This window comes from Electrophorus electricus, chromosome 8, assembly GCF_013358815.1.
Source record: "Electrophorus electricus isolate fEleEle1 chromosome 8, fEleEle1.pri, whole genome shotgun sequence".
NCBI classification, from domain to species: domain Eukaryota; kingdom Metazoa; phylum Chordata; class Actinopteri; order Gymnotiformes; family Gymnotidae; genus Electrophorus; species Electrophorus electricus.
In genome coordinates, this window is record NC_049542.1 from 26,178,777 (window position 1) to 26,205,063 (window position 26,287).

A 26,287-nucleotide genomic window follows, 5' to 3' on the forward strand; every position below is an offset into this window, starting at 1 on the left:
TATTTTACAGTAATTTCTAAGTTTTAATCCACCATTGCTGGCTCCACTATTGTACTCTAAAGTTAGTGGTCTGACTACAGTGGAGACCTGCACCCTGTGTACCTTGTGGCAGCTTTTATTGCTATTCAATACTGACCTGGTTTTGTCCGAAGGGCAGGTGTTGGCTGCATACTGTTATGGAATATAGATGGTCAAAGTTGCATTGAAGTACACAAGGTTTCCAGAGAAATAAGAAACTTTGGACAGAGGTCTTTCATCAGCTGTGAAGGGAAAATGTACAGTTAGGCAGACGTGGCCAGGACTGTTAAGTACATTTGTAGAGCAGGTGTTGCTAATAAACTGGCATCTGAGCATGGTTAAGTTATATCTTGGGTGTGACTTCCCTGTCATTAAAAGGCTTCTAGCTGGACGTTGTGCTTTCTAGATTCCTCATTTTTAATAGTTAGTTCTGTTGTTTTTATATGCAAGCTTTGTACCTCTAATTACTAATTGTTTTTTTCCTTTTTACATGTTTTTAATGCATTACAGAGTTATCTGTTTTTTGTTACTTTCCAGCTCTGTCTAGGGAATTGAATGTTCACATTGTTCAAAATGATTACAAGCACTTTTTTTTTTTTTTGCTACATTACCCATGACACAAAACTGAGATCCATGTTCAGGAAGCACGCTATTCCTACTCGGTCCTCAAGACAGTGGTTTTCTCAGAATGGATGGTGGTCCTGGCAGTATTAATAGCTGAAGCATAACAGAATAGGAGGGTCAGCTTCGCTACATCAGTGAGGACGGCTCACTGTTTGGCAGCCCAGAACATATTGAATATCTCGATCATTTATAACCTCGCTGATAGTTGTAGTTCTGAGAGACAAACCAACAGGCTACAACTTCTAACTGTGCTCATTAACACAGTCCAGCTCCATAAATGTTTAATACTTTTAAACCTGATTAATCTCACTCTCTGTCTGTGCTGAAGGATGGTAAACCTGTCCTCTAAGAAAGAATGTGCAATCCACAATCTCCAAATATTGCTTTTCATCATACTAATCATGACATATATATGAAAAAGAACAATATTTTATTTCACTTTTGTGTGTGTGTGTGTGTATATGTATGTGTGTGGGTGTGTGTGTGTGTGTGTGTGTATGTATATGTATATGTGTGTGTGTGTATATATATATACACACACACATATATATATGTGTGTGTGTGTGTGTATATATATGTATGTATGTATGTATGTATATATATATATATATATATATATATATATATATATATATATATATATATATATATATATATATAAATAAGTAAGTAAGTATCTCTGACTACATATTTGCCGAGATATTCTTATTCATGTTTTGTGTAATGAAAGGTATTTGTGTGTGTGGGTGTCTCTCTGTGTGGGTGTCTCTCTGTGTGTGTGTGTAATGAAAGGTATTTGTGTGTGGTATTCGTGTAGTGCTGATCCCCCATCATTCTTCCTCAAGCAGCCCATTGTTGAAAGTGCTTTTTAAATAAGTTACTCAGACTTTAATTAGTGCATGTAATGCCTTTTTATACAGCATTATCTATTGCATTTTGTATAACTGCTTATTTGTTTTATACAACTGTTTTATGAGTGACTTCAATATCCAGTTTGTTTGTAGATTTATATTCTTTAAATAAAAAACGCCCTTTTACAATGGTATTTTATACATTATTAAATTTTCAAATTGTTTCTTAAAACTGTGTGATTGTGTTGTGAGTATAGGTGGCCTATGGTCTGCCTATGGAATTTAATTTCTCTATAAAATATTGAAAAACTGTTTAAATGTTAAAGTCCAGAGCTCTTTGGCAGAGACCTTGTAATCCTTCTGTGATTTATAAAAATCCCCATTGCTAAATCCCATCTGAACATCAGCTGAAAGGCATAAATAGGTCCAGAGTATTCGTGTGGTTCACATATAGAATCTGCCTCAAATGGAGAACTGATGAGAAGCGATGGATTGTAAAGTGGATGGTGACCAAACACCTCAGCCACCATTCAGCAGTGCCACAGCTGCATTTACAAACAAATGTGCACACATACTTCTCTCCGCTATACCGGATGGTTTAGTTCCTTTGGATTCAGACTGCTGCTTGCCAATGGAGGGAGTCTGTTAGGCCTACAGGGATTGGTAGTTACCCCAGAGAAATGATTTAGGTAGGTTTTAGGAAAAATAATCTGATGTCAGAGAATTCTGGGTAATAAAGAAAAATAAAGTGCTTAAGTGGTAACTTATAACTTAAATAATAGGCCTTTGATGGAGAGTATTTTTTATGCTTGATTTTTGATTTATTATGAAAAATTTCATGCCTAATCCTCCTCAATCCATGTAGGAATTTGACTCTTCTTTCATTCCCTGCTTCTCTCAGCTGGCTTTGCAGTTATAGTTTGCACAGCCTGTAACATCTTTTTTTTGTCATATGTCTAAATATTTATATTCTATGTGTTTTTAATGCTGTTAAAGAAGGAAACAAACACATCATCTCACTGTAGTATAACCTAATGTGACTTGACTCAAATTGCCAATGGGCAATGTATCTTTGCTCTGAATCTTTTATTATCCATTCTGCAATTATTGGTGGAGACCAGCAACTTTATTCACAACCACTAACTTAATCTGACATGAAGTTAGGAACAATAAGGGATATGTTTATGATTCTAGAGGCTAGTAGGTCCATATTCCCATGTTCACATCATGCTAATTATGAGCCTTAAAGGAATTCTGTCTGAGGGACTCTGTTGGAATATTTGTCAAGATGCTGTTACTAGAAATTCTCAAATATCCTACTGAATGTGGTGTAAAGGCAGTTTAAAACCATTTTCAATCGCTTTGACATATAATGGCGTCCCCCAAAACAGTCTATTTTTATATCTTCATAAATGACATTATATGGACAAAGATATGTGGCCATCTGATCATCACACCTATATGAACATGTTGAATATCCAATTCCAACACTATGGGCATTAATATGCAGCCCCTCCCTGTGAACATAACAACACTGTTCTGTGAAGGCTTTCTGCAACATGTTGTAGTGTGTAGGAAATTGCCCATTCAGTCCAAAAGAATATTTGTGAGGTCAAACACTGAAGTTGGATGAGAAGAACTGCCTTGCAGTCAAAGTTCAAATTCATCCCAGAGGTGTTCAGTGGTTGAGATCAGGACTCTGTAGGAATTTGGTGTTCCTTCAGCTCAGACTCACCATGTCTTTATGGATGTTTCTTTTTGCACTGGGGCACAGTCATGCTGGAGCTGCAAAGAGTCTTCCCCTAACTGTTGCCACAAAGTTGGAATCATATTATTGTCTCAAATGGTTATGGATTCTATAGAATTACCAATATCCTTTATTGGATCCAAGGGGAAGACAGCCTTATACCATTATCCTTCTTCCACCAAACTTTACAGTTGGAACCATCCATTCCAGTTGGTAGTGTTCTCCTGGCATCCACCAACCCCAGATTTGTCCATCAGACCACCAGGTAGTGAAGCATGATTCATCATTCCAGGGAACACATTTACAATGTTCCAGAGTCCCGAGGTTCTGTGGTTTATACCACTCCAACACAATGGTGTTTGGCATTGTGCCTACCCAGCCATGCCCTGGACTTTTAGGAGCCCACAACGGGTTGCCTGTACAGAACCCATGAGATTTTTCTCATTGTCAAATGATTAGCCCCACGAGCAGCCTTAACTCAGCACTAACTAAAGCCCTTTTTCCAGTGTAACGCCTAAGGGTTCCGAGTACGGACCGTAACCAGCCCAATAACATTTCTATGCAAACATGGTTCAGCACAGAACACTTACAAACCATGCTCAGAACAACCTAGCTAACCATGCTCGGAGATGCAGAATTGTTCAGGCAGGGCGACTTAATGATGTAGGGATTCCCTGAATGGTTCTATAAACAGTCCATACAACTACAAATTATCCATCTTGTCAGACACATGCAGCGACCGGCCACCCTACTTACAGAAACATCACAAAGGATGGCAAAGTTGGCATCCTATAACAGTACCGGTTAATGTCACTGAGCACTTAGGTATGACCAAATCTACTGACAGTGTGTCTATGGATTATGTATTCCTGTGAGTTTGATTTTATACACTTGTTAGCATTAAGTGTGGCTGAAAGACTTGAACTCGGCAATTAGGAATGGTTCCCATATACATTTGGTCATATTTGCATTCGTATTAAAAAACAAAAGTACAGGTAATGTTATAATGGTACTAGTGTTAGTTAAACTGCCAATATAGCAAATGTTAGTTAACATTAGTGAAAACAAAGAAAGACCTGATTTGAAATGGTAACGGCTATGTTGTATCCATCCAGGCACTTTAGTGGTAACTTATAGGCAGCTGCTCTAGTAATTTCCGTCACTTCCTATAGCCAATGATGTGTGTTCTCTCCAGCCTACCTGGGAAACGGTATACAGCCACAGCATGCGAGCTTTCAAAATCTGTAGTATTTTCTCCTGCAAACTTTCAGTAGTTGCAAGTCACCACCGTTAATGGTAACAGTAAGAAAATTATTTTGTTGTAGAGGAACTGCAGTAGATGAAAGAGGTCATAAGAGAATTCAAAAACGAAAATTGTGCTTTTTTTGTGCAAATATGGGTTGAAACCTATTGTTCATGAAAAGTATTTCATTCAATAATTACATTTTAAACATGTCTTGGTTTATTTAGGATGACAAACATGATTACTTGTGTAAAATCAAAATTGCTTATTTATTGTCTCTTACAAAATGCATCTATATATACACAATTGTCTTTAAGTTAATAGACCGCACAGTAACATCTAGAGATGTATTTATCTTAATTTATTAAATAATATATTCACTCTGTATTTTAAATTTCACTCAAGGAAATAAGCCTCTACTGAATGTCACTGCCCTCAGACAACAGAAAAATTCTCATTACTCTCCCGCCACACGCACACACAAACAGAACAAACTTTTTTTTAAAATAATAATTTAATCGTTTAGTTTACTCATTGGAATACCTTGGACAAAAACATTAAGTCTGCTTACATAATTAAATGTGGGAGGAATAGTGAACGACTAACTTCCTGTTAACTACAGATCCATGAACAAATGAATAAACTATTTTAACTGTTCGATATTTCTACTTCGATATCTCCTTGTAAAATAGCTTACCATATAGGCTATCGTCAAAAACGCTTCACAAATATGTTATTACTAACGCATGTAGCCTCAAGGCAGCTTTTTACGAATTCCTCTTGATTGGTAAAGGACATTATCTCACCGCTAACCAAAAATAAGCTCTCCTGGGAAGTGGACCAGTTCCAGGTGCAACCGCGGTGGCTGAGTATTGTAAAGGAGAAGGTTTCGGACGTGCTGTGGGTGGACGCCAAAACACGCCAAACCTTCGCGCATGGACTGTCCGCCCAGCTCCGCCTTCCCGCAGGCCGCGCGGTGCATACTCGGGTAATTTAGCCTCGGTGGTTTTCGCGCGTCGGCGACGACAAATGCGCTTCGACGGAAACAACTCGGAAAACCGTCAGGAACCTAATTACAGCACCCGATAGCTTTCACCGGTAGGTGAAAAGTCCAAGGTTGACGAGGAACATGTCAGGGCAAACATTCCGAAAGGTAAGAATTTAACTCGGAAGTGTGGCCTTTAACACTACATTGCAACAGTGTAACATTGTAATATTGTAACCGTAGCTAAGTTAGACTGGCGTAGATACAGTTGTCTGGGAAACATTCCTTGCATAGCATAGCCGTTACGTTCCTGTAAGTTCGTCCTGTTTCACTGCAGTAAACCAGCGATCCAGATATCAACACGCATGGTGTGTGTGTGTGTGTGTGTGTGTGTGTGTGTGTGTGTGTGTGTGTGTGTGTGTGTGTGTGTGTGTGTGTGTGTGAGTGAGTGGTTTAAGTTAAGTGTCACAATTCAGGACAAGATACTAGAAACATGCGCTAGCAAGAAACGTCTGTGCTGCTAAAATGGCAAGTATATCCAGTTAGCTACGTAGCTGGCTAGTTTTAGGGTACCTGAAGCTAAACACCATTAAACATTAATGCTGACAAGGACGTTAGGTGACAGTCTTCCTTAACAATGGGGCCCTCAAACTTAGACCCTGAACTAAAGGGTAAAGTTCATTTTAACTGCAGACTTACTAAATTGCTTTATTTCTTTTCCAATAGACAGTTTCATAATCCACTAGTAATTCTGAATCAGTCTCATCCATCTTGTGGATTTGTCCCTGACTCTGAAACAGCATGTGCAAATTAAGCTGCCTGTGTCAAGACATTTTGTCCCTTGATGCTGATGGCTTCTGAAAACACTATCAACTTATGCTTGAGACCTTGATTTGGAGTCCTCCCCTCCCCTTTAGGGCTTTTCAAAACATGTACCAGTGATCACTGATGTTTTTACAAGAAGGCAGTTGTTTTTGTTTCTTTATTACAGGAAAAGTGTGGATTTTTTCCCCCTTCTCTAGGAGCTGTCCTTGGGTGTCTAAGTGGCAAACACTATGAGCTGCACACAAAAAAAAAACTGCTTAAATGTTCAGAAAGCGAATACTGGTATTCTGTCAAGGACCAAACCTGACCTCAGTTTTTTTGGACCCAAATATATAAACATAACAAATGCAGCACACAGACTGTAAAAGACCTTTCATGTGTAGCCACAGTTCCTCTGTGTGTTTTCAGCTGTGGGTGTGTCAGCGTCACCTGCTGCTGCTGCAGAGGTGTTCTCTCAGCAGCTACATGCAGCCATCCCAGAAGTCATTCAGTTCCCACAGGTAGGCCTTCAGTGGCAGCTCTGTTCACTCCTGAAGCCACAACAAGCCTGTCCACCTGCGACTACATGGTCTCATTTCCAAAGATTATCTGAAAGATATTAAATGTTCAGCACCTTGTATGCACAAACATCAGCTGTTCTGATATTAACAGCCAGAGCAATTGGACTGTGAATGATTCTGTGAATGACTCTATTCTTCAAACTTCTTCACCGAGGGTCAGGCATTCATCGCGTTCTGTTTCTCTAGACATGGGAAGAGTCACAAACTGATGACGCAGCTGTTGACCGGTGTGTTGGTGGGCGTGCCTCTGGCAGCCGGGTTCCGGTACGCCGTCTCAGAGCCACGTGACAGACGGAGGACGAGGATCTTTGCGGAGGGAGTCGGACGCTTCTTCAGGTAAGGGGTGCTCCTTACCCTGTGTCCCTGAGCCTCGCAGGGAACAGGTGTGTAAGGTCACGGATATTACAATAGACTGCTGTGATGCCTTCCACAGATCATGAACCCCTAATGTCACCGTGCAAGGTGCTTGTTCTGTATCCGTCCTCATTCAGGAGTCAGGAGGGTGTTGAAAACTGTGAGAGCAAAAGTTTCAGAATAAATGCATGTATTACACACAGTAAGCTGGTCTAAAATGCAGGAAGACAACTAGGCATGGCTAGTTTTGCTGGATCGCCATTGACTACGCAGCGTTTCTCATGTCCTTAATAAAAATAATAATAATGATAATTAAAAATTCAAGATTGGAGATTCTCTGGGTCTGTTTAAACCTTGCATTAACATGCATTTGTGGTGAAGCCAGGTGTAAACACTCCCAGGATCGCTGAAACCACATTTGGAGATGGTGCAAGGTTGGAACAGAGCAGTTTGTTCAGGAACAGACTGAAAGGTGCACTGTGTTAAACATCTGCATGCGAGGTCACTCTTACCATGTGAGTCACTTCGTGGCCAGGGCAGTGCAAACATCTTCCTGTAGTTGTACTAATGATTATTACTGCTATGTCCTTTTCACATTCTTTGCAGTCTCTTTTTTTGTGTGTATAAATAAACAAAGTCATTTACACTGGGTTAATACTTATGAATGCTACTACTTTTACTGTACACTGTTGGACAACTTGCTTATTCATCTTTTGCACTATATTTGATTTATTTTATTATCCTACTTGTACATCTGTATATAGGAAGTCTTCTCCTTCACTTTTTATCTTTGTTAGGTGTCTAACGTTTATGATGTTTACAGTTCTGTGTTTCTACTATGGTAATTCTACAATTCCCCTCAGGTTGAATAAAGTTCTTATTTATATATAGTGCATTTTAAAAAGTCATATTTCTGATAATTGTTTACAAGGAAACTTTCGGGTGGTAACGTTAGGTAATGGTGAGTAATGTTACTGTGAGGTAAGGTTAAAATGGTGAATGTTGTTGGGGCACATATAGCAAAAACATTCATTTTTATTCCTCTCAACAGGTCTGTCTCTGTTGGATTTCTGATATCTGTTGATTACTGGTGGACCTCCACTATCGTTCTGCATGGTGTAGATGAAGTAGGTTTGACATTGTTCATGATTCTTATCTGCACACTTAAGCCTGCACTTGTTGTTATTTTATTCACTGGCAGGGTGTTTCTCTCCTCATTTACATTTACGGCACACTATTCTTCTGTGTCTATCCAGAGCAGTCCAGAATACGCCGTGGCCATGTCGGCATGCCATCAGAGGGCGGCTGACAGCATGGTGTTGGGGGCAGTGCGAAACGGTGGCCTCTACATAAAGTTGGGGCAGGGTCTCTGTGCCTTTAACCACCTGCTGCCCCCGGAGTATACCCGCACGCTCCAGCTGTTGGAGGACAAGGCCCTGGACCGCAGGTACAAAGAGGTAAGACCACCTTCCTCACTACCCAGGAGTGCCCACCTGCTGGTGTAGTGTCTGGGGGCATTTAATTCATTTAATGCTGCATCATTGCAGTCGATTTTTAGTCACATTTACAGCATTTAGCTGAAGCTTTTGGCAGTAGCTGTTGTCAGGAGTGCTACACAAATGACATTGACATTGGCAGTGGCTGTTGTCAATGCACCATCTAATCTTTGCTCTAGGTGGATGCTTTGTTCCTGGAGGATTTCAACACCACGCCAAACAAAATGTTCAAGAGGTTTGACTATGAACCAATTGCTGCAGCTAGCTTGGCCCAGGTTCACAAAGCTGAGCTGCCAGATGGAACACCCGTGGCAGTGAAGGTAGAACCCACAGGGAACTGTGCTATTCTAGTACACATCCAGTCAGAGAACTGGGTGAGGTGTTAAACCAAGGCTGCTCCACTCGTTCAAGCAGGAGGGCCATACCACTGTGGATTTTCATGGATGCAAAAGTTTTGGAAAAACTATCTAATGATCACAGATCCCATATACAACTCTTTAAAAAAGTATGTGGTATAGAACCAGTGTGTTTATACAAAAATTGTAGAGGCTCCATAGCATACATGCAGTTTGATTTAAAAACATTTATTTAGTACATCTGCATGTGTATGTTTCTCAGACACAGAGTCAGAGATGCTGAGAAGCATGCACACTTTATTCTGTGATGTGAGAGAATATATAGATGGCAAAGCAAAGCAGATGAGTGAGCAGAAGCACGTAAATGACACAGCAGGTGTAATATGTTTGGACATGATGTGAGGTGTCTAGAATGAGACAAACATGAGAGAATGAAAACTTTACATAAATGGGAGTCACATTGCAGAGAATTTCTCGCAAAAGGGGCCATATTAATTTTTTTAAAGTGCATTATAGTTTCTATGGCCATTTTGCACATGGGTTATCACAATTAATTCAACCAATCAGCAAAGTAGCAAGCACCTCTGCCACATGTGATATCTTCATGTTGGACTGCACTGCATTCAGCCTTCTTGTAACGGGGAAAGTAAGTCTCTGAGGCTTTGGTCTCTGTCCAGGTGCAGTACATTGACCTCAGGGATCGATTTGATGGGGACATCAGGACACTGGAGGTTCTTCTGGACATAGTGAAGTTCATGCACCCCAGCTTTGGCTTCCGCTGGGTCCTAAAGGTCTGCGTTGCACTCAAACTTGGACACTGCTCATATTACTGAACTGTGTTTCTGCTTTATATTTTAAAAGTGTGTGCCTCCTCTTGGCAGTTAAGGCTGGAAGTAGCAGGGTTATTCCAGTTATACCTTATTCCACTGCCTCTCAAAATGAGATGTTACAGTAGCCGACTTTAGCACAGTGACACCTGTTTAAAGGACCAAAGGATTGACTAATTGTATCATGTACTGGCTCACTCATTTCAACTTCAAATACCAATTCAAATCATGGGGGGGTTTGAGTAAAGCTGCACTTTACGCACTTGGTTTTAGCCAATAGATAATGGGGCAAACTCTTCAGGTGTCTGAAGTGAATCCCTTAAAGGAACAAAGCTGATGCACATTTACCTGGCGCGTTTATCTAAAGCAACTTACAACCATGACTGAACACAACTTGAGGGTTAAGGGCCTTGCTCCGGGACCCAACAGTGGCAACGTGCCAGTGGTGGGACTTGAACTGGCAACCTTCCAATTACTAGTCAAGTACCTTAACCACTGAGCTACCACTGCCCGCTTGCTTTGCCTTTTATGTGTCATAATGCCTTTTTCAGGACCTAAAAGGGACACTGGCCCAGGAGCTGGACTTTGAGAATGAGGCAAGGAACGCAGAGCGTTGTGCTGATGAGCTCAAGCACTTCAAATTCGTTGTGATACCCAAAGTGTTCTGGGAGCAGACTAGCAAGGTGCATATCATAACACATATTGGATGGCAGGTAGGGTGGTTGGGTTGGTTTGTATGGTTTTGCTTGTCCACACTGGAGATGTCAATCTGTGATATGGAATTTATTTTTGGGGTTTGTTTTTTTTGCACCTGGCAAACTGCCCATCTCATGCTGACCTCCCCACCTATTGTAGAGAGTCCTCACGGCAGAGTTCTGCGAAGGCTGCAAAATCAACGACGTGGAGGCAATTAAGAGGCAGGGCCTGAGCTTGAAGGATGTGAGTACTGGGAACGTGAGTGCTGTTGCAGGGAGCTTTATGCTGTTGTCAGTGCCCATTACATCCGCATTCCTCTGTGTGCTGCTGCTGCTTTTAGACAGCTGACAAACTCATCCGGACCTTCGCAGAACAGCTGTTCTATACCGGCTTCATACATGCTGACCCTCATCCTGGAAACGGTAGTGTGTGTGTGTGTGTGTGTGTGTGTGTGTGTGTGTGTGTGTGTGTGTGTGTGTGTGTGTGTGTGTGTGTGTGTGTGTGTGTGTGTGTGTGTGTGTGTGTGTGTGTGTGTGTGTGTGTGTGAGCATGATTAAATGTATCAAAGGTTACTCTTTAGCTGTTATTGTTCTGTCATAGACCCGTTTTCCAAACGTGCTCAGAGCAGAGATCCAGCTCTGTGGTACTGCATCCTTCACTCACTCCATGAGTCCTCTGGGTTCTGGAGTCTTCTGTTAGCCACCTAGATGGTGTGGCATCGTTACGGTTTGTTAAAGCAATATGTTGGGCTTTCTTCCAGTATTGGTACGCAGAGGTCCAGATAATAAGGCAGAATTGGTTCTCCTAGATCATGGACTCTATGAGCGCCTCAGCAAAAGGTGTGAGTCAAACGTTTTGTTCCTTTAGAGTCAGATAACAACTAATGTATCATAAGTAAACATTTGGTAGTTTATAATATTGGATTGCCCTGTGACTCATCTTTTTTTTCTTCTTCTTCTTCTTCTTTTTTTAGTGACAGGGTCGCTTTGTGCCAACTGTGGCGTTCGATAGTTCTGCGGGATGATGATGCCATGAAAAGATACTCTGACGAACTTGGAGTTAAAGGTCAGCTTCAGTGTTAACATATTTTCCAGAAGCTCCAAAGTAAATAATTGCCTTGGCTTTTTGCTAAAAACAACTGTGGCCAACAGTAAAACCAAATATGTTTGTCAAATGCAAAACTATTTGCTATTTGATAGTCACTGTATGGGGAGTAAAAGCCATCTGAGAGGCCCCTTGGGTGAGTAGCGAAACTGTTACAAGATGAGATGGGTACAAGACAATGCAAGAATATAACAAGGTTAGGGCCAACATACCATGTGGTGCACTCTGTGGGGCGTAGAGATCCCATTTTGAATTCACCCATTGTTTCCTGTCAGATTACTTCCTTTTCTGCGAGATGCTCCTACAGCGGCCTATCGACATGCGTCAGCTGGGCCTGGGCAACGTGCTGAGCCGTGAGGAGACGTCGTATATGCGCTCCATGGCAACGCAGCACTTTGACAGCATCATGCAGGTGCTGAAGTCACTGCCACGGCCTATGCTGCTCGTATTCCGCAACATCAACACGGTGCGCAGCATCAACACCGTGCTGGGAGCCCCTGTGGACCGATACTTCCTCATGGCCAGGAGGTGAGGAGGATGGGGCAGGGTCAAGGGACTGAACCCTCAGGGGAGAGGGGTCTTCATTCTGTGTCAGAGACACTGAGAGGAAGGAGCTGTGTTTTTACAGTCTTGTCTGTCTTAATCTCACATTTATTGTGAAATGGAAGAAAATGGTATAAATGTTGGGCTTTTATTTTTGAAAATGGGGAAAATTGTAATGTGATGCCAGTGTTGAGTCTGGAGTTGCCAGGACGTTCATCACAGTACTGATTCTTGAGTGCCAGTGATTGTCGAAACCTCTTTATTGCTTTCTGAATTCGTCCACTCTGCTTCTTATATTTATCAAACCTGAACAATACATCTATTAATCACAGTTTAAAAAGAATATAGTCTTTAAATAGCAGGAGCTGTGATTTTCAATTGCACATTATTAACAATGTAAAGATTCCTAAGATTTACAAAGTTCCTTTGTTGCTTTTCAATTTTTATTTTTGGAATTCAAGATGACACTTTAATGTTTGACACAATGTGAATACACACCTCAACTTAAATTACCGTCTGAAATGTCAGTTAGATTTACTCCCTGCATCTTTCCACCCTTTCAGTGAGGACCAGGCTCAATTATCCTTTCATTTGCTGTTACTTTCACAGGGAGCTTTTCCTCTTTAGTAGCTGTTACAAAAGTAAACCTTCGTGTAAACTTTCTTCTGTTTAGCAGAACACCTTGTTTTAAGGATGCTAATGTCTTTGTGTGTGTGTGTGACTGACATGGCAGTGCTGTACGGGGCTGGGGCAAAACCCGGGCTGACAACGCCAGCCTTCTGCCTGGGCTCAGACTCTTCCGCTGGGCCTGGACCTTCTGGGAGAGCTTGAAGTTCGAATGTGCTTTAAGGTAAACAGGCTTGTGCGCACCTGCACACGGCTGTGGGGCTGTTCTTGTTTTCTAAAACGCACATTATACAGAATGATCACCTGATCACACGCTTCACTGCAACAAGTTATAGGTGCCAGTTGTACACCGTTTTCATAAAGGATGCAGTGAACAAAATAACGATAACAAAGGATCAGACTTGAAACTCCAATACCAAGTTTTTGGATTGTATCAGGGCATCTATTATTATTATTATTATTATTATTATTATTATTAATAGTGTCTTGGTACTGACAAAACAGGACCTTTTAACACACACATCCTGTCATTAACAGAGTTCATTCCACAGAAGATGCATTTGTCTGAATTATTTAAGACCACTGACCTATGTGAGGTGTGTCGGGTCAAGCTGCTCCCCCACCCGTGTGTGTGTGTGTGTGTGTGTGTGTGTAGGTCTGAGATGTTGATGATTGGCCTGACGCGTTCTCTGCTCCGGCTGCTCTCCTACTGTGGAGTTGTCACCCTGGACCAGGACGTCTATCAGTACCTGAAGTAGTGGCGAGTGTGTTGAACCCATGTGCCACTCACCGAAGCGGCTCCATGTGGGGAGGATGAGCCGGGGAGTCAGCAGCATGGTCACTCACACTGTTGCTATGATGACGTGCAGCATTCTTTTTCAAACCTTGGCCGGACTCCATTATTTACAGACGTGGGTGATCGCGTAACCTCATACATTAGATCAGTGGATCCATTTTGCTTCAGTGCAGCGGTTCTCCTGGACACTTGGACACTTAAATGCTTTAACACACCAGGCCTAACTGGGAATGTTGGACAAGTACCTGAGTTGAATCAAGTGTGTTACGGGAGTGCAGAACATCTTTAGTAGCTGAACAGTGTCCTACCAACACTACCAGTGTGACCGGCTGAGCCAAAGTGTTAATACCTCAGAGCTCCTCCCCTCCCAGTCTGACACAGCTCTAGATTTTTATTTATTTATTTTTTTTGCCAGTCATGGATCAGAAGTAGCTTCTAGGCCACAATGTCTGCACAAACCTGACCAACTGTTAATTTATATATCTGCTATGCAAATGATTTGTGACCAAGTTGCATTATTTTTGGTGCCAATTAATTTTTGTATGTCAAGGAAAGAAAAGAGCTGACCACATGACTGTTCAGTCAACATCAGTGTTTGCATGCTTTGTCTGGCCTGTTGAGTCAATTCAGCAAGAGCCCAGTGTCTATTTTAGCATTCAGCCGGCAGCAGTAGGGCTACATGACAAGACACTTAGAAGTGATGAGACCTAAATTATCCTGGTAAAGGTGTATTTATCTCACACAATGAAGTAAAACGTGTAAAGTGAAAGTTCAATTTAAACCAATTTAAAAATTATTTTGCTTATGAATATATTTGTCACATTAGCTTTTTTTTTTTTTTTTTGCAGCTATATTTTAATACATTTAATATTTTGTCACCATGTCATGCTGCCAAAATGCAGTTTGGAATCAGTGACATGGTAGTCAGGTACAGGGTGTCAGTTTTTCCCACTTAGGATAATAGGACCACACCTGCTGTTCTGAGGTCTGTTCAGTAAATACATCTGCAATGTGACCACTGTATTCTTTTTTTTCCATTTCTAGATGTTTAGAATAATAATGTTTGGTGTTATTCAAAAATCTTTGACACCATGTTCCCTCAAACTTCAGACTGAAAATGTTAACACTGGTTTGTATCTTCAGGGGTTGGACTGTGCAATACTGTGAAAGCATAGAATCAGGGGTCTTGGACAGTTATGTACCAATTAGAACCATAGGTTTAAGACAAAAGTTTTAGTGTTAAATTGTGACAAGACACTGTTACCCTGATCTGTGGGCTGAGATGGGGAGGATATACATGCATTTAACATACAGGGCTAAGAGTGCAAAAATTATCCAAAATTTTAAATATGTTTCCTCTGAATCATTTTATTTGGAATACAAAATATTCTAACATTCTATGGAAAATGGTATTGTTACTGTCATGCATATTTAACAGTGTAAAACAAGTTGACACTCCATAAAACAGCAATGGGCAGAGTCAGCTGGGGAGGTCATAAATGGGGGCATAACCTTTTCAGAAGTGCGCAGTAACTCTGTCAATTTCCAGCAGGTCTTCCAAAATCTGTAGGGGGGTGGGAGAGTACTCATTATCTATCGTACAGTCTCACTACGAGCTAACATAGGCCCACTCTGTCCAGTGCCTGGCCTTCATGATGCCAGAGTCCTCTCTGATCCCTGACACCTGGCTTCTCTTTGCCCTTCAACACTAGTGTTGTTAAGGCAGGGATGGGCATAAAGAAAATCTCACACTTCCACAATGTTCACCATCAGGAAATGCACACCGTTACGCCTCAGGTACCCTTCAGATTAAGACCGTAGCACAGGGCATTACAACTAATGGTCATCATTTAAACTTCTCACCAGCACTGAACCCTACATTCTCACTCAGCAGTCTGTCACAGTGGAGTAGACCACGAGCGTTTGGTGGACCGAGGGCAGACTGGACTCACTATGTCGGAGGTGGTTCCAATCTTCTTTGCCAGCTCGCTGCGTTCCATCGTGCTCAGGTAGAGGTATTTGTTGAGCAGCTCGCCATCCAGAATGTTCCGCACCGCATTCTGCAGTGTTCGCCGGTCAGTGTGCAGCATTCTGACACACACAAAACACGGTTAGCACCGCACCACTGCTAAGTACCTACTAACAAACACAAATTATTAAACAGCAATAATTTAAGAGACCTGTTAAAGTAAGTGATGCTCTGATATATACTAAAAGCTGAGATGACAGTAGCATGATGGCTTTATGTTTAAATATACAAGTAGGAAGTACCACATTGCATGACATTTTCAGCATTTGCTATAGGCGCATATCCAGTGACTCCAGTGATATTTATCAGTAGGACTGTGTGCTCCCTGGGAATCAAACCCTTGCCCCTGGTGTAGACTGCACCTTGATCTATCTAGATCTATCTAGCAACAGGGTTGTAGCAGTTGCATTAACGTGGTGGGGCTTTGTGGTTGTGTCATGGATATCAGGTTTCTGCCAGCAGCTTTAAATCTTGACTAGTACTGCCGATGTTTGAGCTGATCAGCTAAAGATGATTCAGTACTCCTCCACCAGGCACATGAACCCTCTGCTACATAAAACAGCTTCCATTACTAAGGGAGGGGGACTGTACCTGAAGGCCTTGGGGTTGAGCCCCGCATGGTGTGGCAGCATGGTGGTGAGGGCATTCTGCAACATCAACAACCTGCGGTACGTCTTCTCTGGCATGGGCAACAGCAAACCGACTCCACCATCCAGAGTGGCTACGCAGCAGAGGGAGGGAGGGGAGTGAGATGAGAGATCAGACTCAGGTCAAAGATTTCAGTCTTCAGAATCACAGCAGCATGGAGTAGGTGAGGCCCAGGAGACGGCTGTTTATGTGGCGAATGAGAACACTGATGTACAGAGGAACAAACCTCCACAAAATATATTCATCATTTGGACTGCAATTAGTTAGCATTTCATTTTTTTTATCTGTAGAATGCAGGGCTTTCTAACGGAGAACAAACTTGGAGCGTGTGTGTGAAACTTACCAAACCAGGTGATATGTTTGTTGTCCCAGGTGAGTGCCTTCTTGCTGGCCGGGTCCAGGACGCCGCGGCAGGGCATCCTCCAGAAGGTGTTCACGTGGGCGCCCACGTTGAAGTCTGCCCTCCGCAACAGTCGCATGCCCCCAAAGCTCTCCTTGGCTACACACAGTAGGGCACAGCTCACAGTCGGCACAGTTAACACCACCGTTCACACAATCAGCACCCAAGCCAGCTAATCACAGAAAATTACTAATTTTCCTCTCATCTTCTTATTCATGCTGCATCAAAATCTTGACATGTTACCAAGAACAACGTACCTTCTGGGAGATACATGTACACCAGCAGGTTTTTGTCACGGTCTGACACTGGATTAAAAACAAAAACAGGCATGTTATCACTCGAATTGATCTGCTTAGTGTTTTCATTGTTGTATAAACAAAAATCCAAGTCAACACTTGGCCTGTCCAAGTCGGACCTTGCTGAGTCATGCTTTAGGGCAGTGGGTCACATACCAAGAAAGCCCAGCTGGCCGTTGTCCACCATAAACTCTATGCTGTAAACCTCCAGCGGCTTAGCATCCTGGACGGAAGGAAACAGAACAACGTTCACCTACTGAAAAGAAAATGGACAAACTCCTTCTACTTAAAGGATTGTGGCAGTTGCTTGTATTGCTTAAAGTTGTGAATCCCATTTTTGCATTAAGAAAGTACTATGTTAACATTATTAGTACAGATCAGGTGCCACTGATCAGCTGTGTGGTGGTGGTGAGATTCTAGTTCTCTAGGAGATCCATGGCACTGGTTCTAACCACAAACCCAGGCCAGCTGCAATGATGCTAAACACTTCCACAGGAATAGATATTAAGCAAAAATTATTGCAAATAAAATTGTTAAACAAACAAAAACTTAAGATCAGCCGAAATGCTCTCTGTGAGGTGTTAAATCATTAGTCAACGTAACCAGTTCATGATTTGTACTTCAGAAAGGACCATGTGAGTATGCGTTACAGAGGGCCATGTGAATGTGCAATACGGAAGAGTCCATGTTAGGGAGGAAGATGTCTGGAGGCACGGCCTGTCTGTGCTGGAAGGCTGGATACCCTGCTGACGAGGGACAGTGTCTTGCTCTCCTCCTGGTAGCGGAGCAGGGATATGCTCTTCATCACGTCTGCTGCCAGGATGAAGTTCTTAATGCTGTACATCTGATGGATGTAGAGCTGCGTATCTATGAAGGCCATGCCTGTCAGGTCATTGTCCTTCAGACTCCACAGGAATATCTACACACACACACACACACACATACACACACGTCACATAAATCCTACACTCATGGAGCAATATGAACAAAGAAGTGAGAATATCCACAAACTGGATTTAGTTACACACATCCTCTCAGTAAGTCCCTATATGCTAAAGTTAAAGTAATTCTGGTCCATCTGCCTGTCCAGCTCAGGCTGGAGCAGGTGGAGGGTGTTACCTTCTGACCAATAGCTGACACCAAGTAGCCGTTACAGTGGCACAGTGCTGTGACGGGGCCCTTCTGCTCCTTCTCATAAAGCACTTTGAACTTGTTCTTGGTGAGAGGCTGCCCAGGCTCTGGCACCACCTCAATCACGTCTAGGATGAGGATCTGGGCAGAGCAGAGGACAGGTGTGCCAGTCATTGTACGTGTACACACACACACACGCACACTAATGCAACGCTGCAGTAAAACTAACAGCAAGTTACAGGAAGCTGTTGACTCATCATGATACTGTGCTCTGTCGCATCACAGTGTTTAACACTGTGCGATGTAACATTGCTGCAGCATTGTTTTGAATAACACAGTTGTATAATGTTGCTGTTTGTAACTGTGCTGTGTAACGCCATGTAATGTAATTCCGTGTTTGGTAACATTGCTGTGCAACACTGAGCTCTGTAATGCAGTCATGCTGAGCACGTACACGCCCCCTACAGGTGACCTCCTCCCCCTGCATTAAGCAAGTGCCCACAGCCACGTAGCCCTTCAGGCCAGACACCGTCTCCTGACTCTTCAGAGCCACCGTCTTCATACAGGTCACATGTTCCCACTCTTCCAGATCAATCCTGATGAAAGAGCAGAACAGGGTCATCTCTGACTGACACACACACAGACAGACAGACACACACAGACAGACAGCTTCCATTTTCTGGGGTATGATTCTCACCGAGTATTCGGGATTGCCTCCCAGCTCACTGGAGAGATCAGCTGAATGGAGAACTTCTCCTGCTGAGGGTTAATGTAACGCTCATCTGAGGATGCACAACACAAGAAATAACATCACGTCAGCATCTGTCTTAGAAGTGTTGTCCTCACCCTGTCCTTCAGCACAGAGGGCAGTAAAAGAGAGAGGCAATGAGGAGGAAACCTCCCTTCGAGACCCTTCAACTTGTAATGTCTCCCCCTCAGTAGAGGCATCATGCAGACACACACTCACCCCTCTCTATGACCTCATACTCTTTCTCCTCTCCCGTCATTCTGGGGATACGCGTACAAGGCTCCTTAATGCTACTGCACACAGCGTAGACCTATACACACGCGCACACACACACACACACACACACACACACACACACACACACACACGCACACACACACGCACGCGCGCGCACCCTCAGCATTCCGATATATACACTTATTTTATCTACATTTAAACATCAGTTTGTTATATGCACTGTATGTACACATGACAAAAAGTAGAATGTTATGTACAAAAAGGTTCAGTACAGGTGCACTACAGAGGTAAGAAGGTGAAACCCTTTGGGGGTTGTTACAGAAAGATGCAGGTCTATGAAGGCGTATACGTTTGCCTGGTGTACAGACCTTAGACTCCACATGGTAGGTGACATAGTGGACAGTACACCTCAGTGGAATTTTACGAACTGGCCAAGGAGCGTCGTAAGAGAGGTATGTCGGTAGCACACTTATCCTTAGTTCACCCTGTTGGTGAAAACACCCACCAACACATGTCAGTTAAGACCTGCGAGCTTTAATGACTACTTGAAATTATGCAGTTAAAAAAGCTAAACTTTCCACTGCCTCGTGATAAGAATAACTTAAGTAACTAGATGATAATGATACATGTATTTTTAAGACACAAAGATGCTTTACATTAGACTGAAACAAACATTACAGCCTTAAGGAGGGAAACACAGAGACATCCAGCAGGCCACAGTTATGTGGCACCTGTACCTGTTTGTTGAAGTAGAGGAAGCCCTTGGGGCAGTTGATGTTGTGGAATGGGGAGAAAGATTCGATTGGCCCATCAATGGTCATGGGGTGGAGCCTCATCGCGCCGCGAGACGTCACAAACATCCAGTGAGGAGAAGGACCGCAGATGAACACCTAAACAAAAAACGAGATTTAGCAAAACTACAACCACGGTTACATGAACTACAATAAAAGTTTTTAAACAAATAAAAACTTAGTAAAGGTTAATTATAATCAAAGCAGCATATAAGCATAAACACTAAAACAAGCAGTTATTTTTATATACAATTTTAAAATATTTTAACTGTTAAAATTCAAACACTGCAAATACTAATAGTGTGCAAATAAATTAGACAAAACTCCCTGAAAGGATGACTGGTCTCTCTGATTTGCTTTTAGTGTGCAGCAGAGACAACAGGCCATTTTACCCCAGAGTATCCAGAAATGTCCTCAAAGTATCGGAACCTGGCCACGCGACCTCTGACCCCTACAGGCTCCTCCACACTGCCCTCTGGTTTCTTGTCTTTTTTCAGCTTTGATTTCTTCTCTCTGAAATTGATGTTGTGTGGCATCTGAGGAAGAAACAACACACGCTGATCCAAACCACAGTGATTCAATTCAACACCAGACTAATTCATTCAAAAGCACAGTGATTCACATGAACCACACGGTGATTCGCTTCAGCAGTAGTGATGGACTTCAGCAGAATGAGATTTCGGAGTTTGCTCTGGGTGAAAGGTGAGCTACTTGTTTTCACCTGGCAGCTTTTCTCACCTTCTTAAAGCGAACTTTGAGGTTGCTCTGAGCCTGCTGCTGGTCATATGGAAACGCCTCATAGATCAGAAGCTCCTGGTCAACATGAGCCTAGGGGGGAGGGAGACATTTATTTAGTGTACTTCACTACAATTTTGAACATATACCTATATATATACCTATATATATATATATATATATATATATATATATATACCTATATATATATATATATATATATATATATATATATATATATATATATATATATATATATATATATATATATATATAGAGAGAGAGAGAGAGAGAGAGAGAGAGAGAGAGAGAGAGATAGACAGATAAACAGAGAACGAGTGCGACAGAGAAATTAGAGGAAAAAAACAGGGCAAGTAAAAGTGAACATACCAGCAAATACGGTCGACTGTGGTTGTAGCCTAGCGATACCAGGACCACCTCTTTGACCAATGGGATCTCTCCTTGTCGTGTCACTTCCTCCTTTTTCATCTCCCCTTGAGTGGCTGATTGGCCTGCTGAGCTGTCAACCAACACTCGTTGACCAACAGGGAAGTTTTTCACCAGGAACACCAAACGCCAGTCAGGGAGCTGGTAGATCTGAGGAGACAGTGGGAGAAAAAAAATGGAGAAAATTTATTCAAAACACCTAGTTGATAAACATTAGCCCCATAAATGTACAAAATAAATTATCTATAACTGCAATACTCATGAGGTGTTAACAGTGGGGATATAGTTGCCAAATGAGAGCCTAAACCTTAAAAGAATGTCCATTGTGTCATGGGTTGAAATGTGTGTTCTATTCCGTTCAAATGTATAGTTTGACCAAAAAGAACATTTAAACTGATTTGTTTATAAAGATTACCACTAAACACACAGTATGATCAAACCACATGTCACTCTCTCTTCATTTCAGCTACTACTGAACTATTCTGAACAGTGAATCAGTTTAGTGAACCATTTCCCTTAGGAAAGGTGTGTCCCCACCTCCATGACACCGTTCTCGCGCACCACCAGGCACCAGTGTGTGGGCTCCTGCTTGCCCCGTCGTTCACCCTGAGTGGGGGCCACACCTGCGGGGCAGCCTCGCGATGTCTCCTCCTTACTGGGGCTGGTGAGAGGGCTGGACTCCCCATACAGCATCTCCTCTTCATCGTCCACTGTGGTACTGCAAGGAGGCAACGAGGACAAGTGTGATGTGGGACAAGAGGCTAATGGAGAGAGACTGTAGAGAGAGAGACTGAAGCCATGTGATTGCTTGTTGATTTGCTCATTACATTTATATACAACACCTTTCTCATATCCAAGATCATGTAAAAGAATGACAGATATAATTATCAGCGTATTTGGCCTAGAAAGGTGGTTCTCAGAACTGTTCTCAGGGCTGACCAGATGGTCCACATATTTTCTTTGTCCTTCCTCCCAGCACACCTGAACCAAGCCATAATTTACATTGGTACAGGTGTGCTGGGAGTGTGGTTACAAGAAAAATGTGGACCGGATGCTGGGTCCAGAGAAGTGGGATGAGAAAGACTACCTAGAGCAGGGGTGTCCCAAGTCTGGTCCTGGAGATCACCAACCCTATTCTAACATGTCCGATACAGTTAACATAGTCCTTCAGCAGCTTTTTAATATTAGAGCCAGGTGTGCCACATCAGGGTTGGAATTAACCTCTGATGGGTGGTAGAGTTCCAGGACCAGACTTGGGCACCCCCTGGAATGGAGTGATTTAACACCTGACAAGAGTTGCCGACAAATCAACAGTTTTACAGAAACTCATAGGTCATCCCATTCAGCAGGAGGTGCTGTCTGTACCTGATGTCCTGGATGACAGTCTCAGTCTCTGCGTGGTTGCTGGCCATGGCTTGCTCTTTGGCCGGAAAGTTCACCTTGTTTTCAGTGGTGAACATGCCACTCACGTCACGGTACGTACACAGAGTGATCACACGTGACTGCTGCAGGAAGGAACACCAGCACCAAGACCGTTCTTATTTATGAACCAAAACAATTACCACATAAAAAGCACTTTAGGTGGACAACAAACAGTGATATTTACTTATTACGTTTTTAATCTTTACCCCTCTAGACCAGAGCAAATGGAGCCAACAGTCTCCAGCACCACCCACCAACAGCTAGGTCTGTTGAAGTGTGTAGCATTGCTGTGTTCTGGGCTTTAAACTCTGTTTCCTATCGCTGGCCTTTCACTGTTCACACAGTCGAATGAGTCAACTGCTTTACTGCACTGTGTTCATCTCAACAGCAAATCAGCAGTGAGGCCTTCAGAACTACGTTCTAAAGCTGTGAGTCAAACAGAAGCATTGTACAGCTCTCTACAAGGATGTGTGTATATGTGTGTGAGAGAGAGAGACATAAATAAATGCACAAAAAATTTAAAATAGACCTCAGTACAGCCAGACAGACTGAGATACAAACTCAAAGAGAGTGCGACACGTCCCCGGCCCCCCCCAAAAAGAATCTGAGAGAGCCAGTCGGACAGACCGTGTGCAGCTGGGGCTTCTGTAGAGCCAGCCGGTGGGTCTTCCCCATGTAGACATCACTCTTCAGCACGAACATGGTGACCACGCCCTCTGCCGTCATGACAACCACGTAGGGGTCAGCCACAGAGCACTGTACTATGGGAGAGCCCAGGTCGACGGGGATGAAGTGTAGCTGCGTGACTGCAGGTACAGACAGGTGGGGGAGAGAGCGAACAGCATCAACCCCAAAGCATAGCATTGGCTTTTATTTCCCATCAAAGACTACCATCTGCACCCACATTCAGAGACAGCCTGTGATTAGACCATATCACTATGCAAATATTCAATACAAACACCCGAATAATCATTGCTCAGCACAATAATACTGGGCCAAGAATCTTGAAGAAATCTGCAACTGTGTTATCTGCACTACACTAAAACATACTGGTAAACCCCTAAAGTGACATGGATCGGACCCATCATGCAAATCCACTCTTCATCCAAACCACTATTCACAGGCAAACAATGCACCGTGCACCAAATGTACACCCAGTGATAGTGATGTGTGGCAGGGTGGCGCACGAGGCCTGATCCCTACCTCCCTCCAGGAGCCGGAGACCCATGGGCGACACCTGGATGATGTACTTATTGTCCCCGATGTTGCCAGCGAAAACAGTGGGGCCCTGAGTGGCAAAGCCACTGGTGTCCAGCTCCATGATCTCCTGGCCTGTCTGCAGGACCTGAGGGACACATTGGGTAGCGCAGGTTAGCTCACTCCTACAAATAGGCCAGAGCACTTTACACTTCTGTATTACTGATGATACCGAGAGAGAGAGAGAGAGATATATATAAATAAAAGTAGAGAAAAGGTCATATAAAATCTTTTATTACATGAAGGAGCTGTAGTCTCTGACAACATGATTTTATGACAATTGAATTTGACAATCGGATTTTATGGACCTGTTACATTTATATGTCTGGGATTTAAATCTTATGAGTTCTACATCTTGGTAATAGCTTTGAGGAGATGTGTATGTGTGTGTGTGTGTGGGGGGGGGGGGGGGGGGGGGGTGTACGTGTGTACCATGGTGGAGAGTGTGTGTGTACCATGGTGGAGAGTGCGTGTGTGTGTGTGTACCATGGTGGAGAGTGCGTGTGTGTACCATGGTGGAGAGTGTGTGTGTGTGTGTGTGTGTGTGTGTACCATGGTGGAGAGTGCGTGTGTGTACCATGGTGGAGAGTGTGTGTGTGTGTGTACCATAGTGGAGAGTGTGTGTGTGTGTGTGTGTGTGTGTGTGTGTGTGTGTGTACCATGGTGGAGAGTGTGTGTGTGTGTACCATGGTGGAGAGTGTGTGTGTGTGTACCATGGTGGAGAGTGTGTGTGTGTGTGTGTGTGTGTACCATGGTGGAGAGTGTGTGTGTGTGTGTGTGTGTGTGTGTACCATGGTGGAGAGTGTGTGTGTGTGTGTGTGTGTGTGTACCATGGTGGAGAGTGTGTGTGTGTGTGTGTGTGTGTACCATGGTGGAGAGTGTGTGTGTGTGTGTGTGTGTGTACCATGGTGGAGAGTGTGTGTGTGTGTGTGTGTACCATGGTGGAGTGTGTGTGTGTGTGTGTGTGTGTGTGTACCATGGTGGAGAGTGTGTGTGTGTGTGTGTGTGTGTACCATGGTGGAGAGTGTGTGTGTGTGTGTGTGTGTACCATGGTGGAGAGTGTGTGTGTGTGTGTGTGTGTGTACCATGGTGGAGAGTGTGTGTGTGTGTGTGTGTGTACCATGGTGGAGAGTGTGTGTGTGTGTGTGTGTGTGTGTGTGTGTGTGTGTGTGTGTACCATGGTGGAGAGTGTGTGTGTGTGTGTGTGTGTGTGTGTGTACCATGGTGGAGAGAGTGTGTGTGTGTGTGTGTGTGTGTACCATGGTGGAGAGTGTATGTGTGTGTGTGTACCATGGTGGAGAGTGTGTGTGTGTGTGTGTACCATGGTGGAGAGTGTGTGTGTGTGTGTGTGTGTGTGTGTGTGTGTACCATGGTGGAGAGTGTGTGTGTGTGTGTGTGTGTGTGTGTGTGTGTACCATGGTGGAGAGTGTGTGTGTGTGTGTGTGTGTACCATGGTGGAGAGTGTGTGTGTGTGTGTGTGTGTGTGTGTGTACCATGGTGGAGAGTGTGTGTGTGTGTATGTGTACCATGGTGGAGAGTGTGTGTGTGTGTGTGTGTGTGTACCATGGTGGAGAGTGTGTGTGTGTGTGTGTGTGTGTGTACCATGGTGGAGAGTGCGTGTGTGTACCATGGTGGAGAGTGTGTGTGTGTGTGTGTGTGTACCATGGTGGAGAGTGTGTGTGTGTGTGTGTGTGTACCATGGTGGAGAGTGTGTGTGTGTGTGTGTGTGTGTGTGTGTACCATGGTGGAGAGTGCGTGTGTGTACCATGGTGGAGAGTGTGTGTGTGTGTGTGTGTGTGTGTGTGTGTACCATGGTGGAGAGTGTGTGTGTGTGTGTGTGTGTGTACCATGGTGGAGAGTGTGTGTGTGTGTGTGTGTGTGTGTACCATGGTGGAGAGTGTGTGTGTGTGTGTGTACCATGGTGGAGAGTGTGTGTGTGTGTGTGTGTGTGTGTGTGTGTGTACCATGGTGGAGAGTGTGTGTGTGTGTGTGTGTGTGTGTGTGTGTGTGTACCATGGTGGAGAGTGTGTGTGTGTGTGTGTGTGTGTGTGTGTGTGTACCATGGTGGAGAGTGTGTGTGTGTGTGTGTGTGTGTGTGTGTGTGTACCATGGTGGAGAGTGTGTGTGTGTGTGTGTGTGTGTGTGTACCATGGTGGAGAGTGTGTGTGTGTGTGTGTGTACCATGATGGAGAGTGTGTGTGTGTGTGTGTGTACCATGATGGAGAGTGTGTGTGTGTGTGTGTGTGTACCATGATGGAGAGTGTGTGTGTGTGTGTGTACCATGGTGGAGAGTGTGTGTGTGTGTGTGTGTGTACCATGGTGGAGAGTGTGTGTGTGTGTGTGTACCATGGTGGAGAGTGTGTGTGTGTGTGTGTGTGTGTGTGTGTGTGTGTACAATGGTGGAGAGTGTGTGTGTGTGTACCATGGTGGAGAGTGTGTGTGTGTGTGTGTGTGTGTGTGTGTACCATGGTGGAGAGTGTGTGTGTGTGTGTGT

The 26,287-nt window shown here is 43.5% G+C and overlaps 2 protein-coding genes across 8 annotated transcripts in view; one reads left to right on the forward strand and one right to left on the reverse strand.

Annotated features, from left to right (window-relative positions):
• Positions 1-4,945: 4,945 nt before the first annotated feature.
• On the forward strand, positions 4,946-14,667 carry adck5 (aarF domain containing kinase 5). 4 transcript variants are annotated; one of them, XM_035528940.1, is made up of 16 exons: positions 4,946-5,636; positions 5,914-5,996; positions 6,702-6,793; positions 7,040-7,189; positions 8,259-8,334; positions 8,464-8,664; positions 8,883-9,023; positions 9,737-9,850; positions 10,438-10,569; positions 10,742-10,825; positions 10,923-11,004; positions 11,343-11,421; positions 11,556-11,647; positions 11,962-12,214; positions 12,963-13,079; positions 13,512-14,667. In XM_035528940.1, exons 2-16 carry the CDS (start codon positions 5,994-5,996, stop codon positions 13,612-13,614), a joined length of 1,719 nt encoding a protein of 572 aa, XP_035384833.1. In that variant the 5' UTR covers positions 4,946-5,636; positions 5,914-5,993; the 3' UTR covers positions 13,615-14,667. The 4 variants fall into 4 exon arrangements, with proteins under 4 accessions (XP_035384833.1, XP_035384834.1, XP_035384835.1 ...); XM_035528941.1 differs by having other exon boundaries at positions 5,918-5,996; XM_035528942.1 differs by having other exon boundaries at positions 5,927-5,996.
• Positions 14,668-15,000: 333 nt separating this feature from the next.
• The window catches only part of cpsf1 (cleavage and polyadenylation specific factor 1), a 37,357-nt gene continuing 26,070 nt past the window's right edge, over positions 15,001-26,287 (reverse strand). For all 4 annotated transcript variants that reach the window (XM_035528938.1, XM_035528937.1, XM_035528936.1 and 1 more), the window contains exons 19-38: positions 23,740-23,881; positions 23,164-23,342; positions 22,480-22,619; positions 21,652-21,832; positions 21,058-21,264; positions 20,671-20,760; positions 20,325-20,468; positions 19,879-20,031; positions 19,510-19,626; positions 19,124-19,214; positions 18,854-18,938; positions 18,611-18,752; positions 18,145-18,297; positions 17,768-17,944; positions 17,182-17,248; positions 16,987-17,034; positions 16,673-16,828; positions 16,273-16,402; positions 15,605-15,743; positions 15,001-15,216 (exon numbers count right to left, since the gene is read on the reverse strand). In XM_035528938.1, coding sequence (XP_035384831.1) covers positions 15,169-15,216; positions 15,605-15,743; positions 16,273-16,402; positions 16,673-16,828; positions 16,987-17,034; positions 17,182-17,248; positions 17,768-17,944; positions 18,145-18,297; positions 18,611-18,752; positions 18,854-18,938; positions 19,124-19,214; positions 19,510-19,626; positions 19,879-20,031; positions 20,325-20,468; positions 20,671-20,760; positions 21,058-21,264; positions 21,652-21,832; positions 22,480-22,619; positions 23,164-23,342; positions 23,740-23,881 — 2,589 coding nt within the window. In that variant the 3' untranslated portion in view covers positions 15,001-15,168. The remainder of the gene's footprint in view (positions 15,217-15,604; positions 15,744-16,272; positions 16,403-16,672; positions 16,829-16,986; positions 17,035-17,181; positions 17,249-17,767; positions 17,945-18,144; positions 18,298-18,610; positions 18,753-18,853; positions 18,939-19,123; positions 19,215-19,509; positions 19,627-19,878; positions 20,032-20,324; positions 20,469-20,670; positions 20,761-21,057; positions 21,265-21,651; positions 21,833-22,479; positions 22,620-23,163; positions 23,343-23,739; positions 23,882-26,287) is intronic.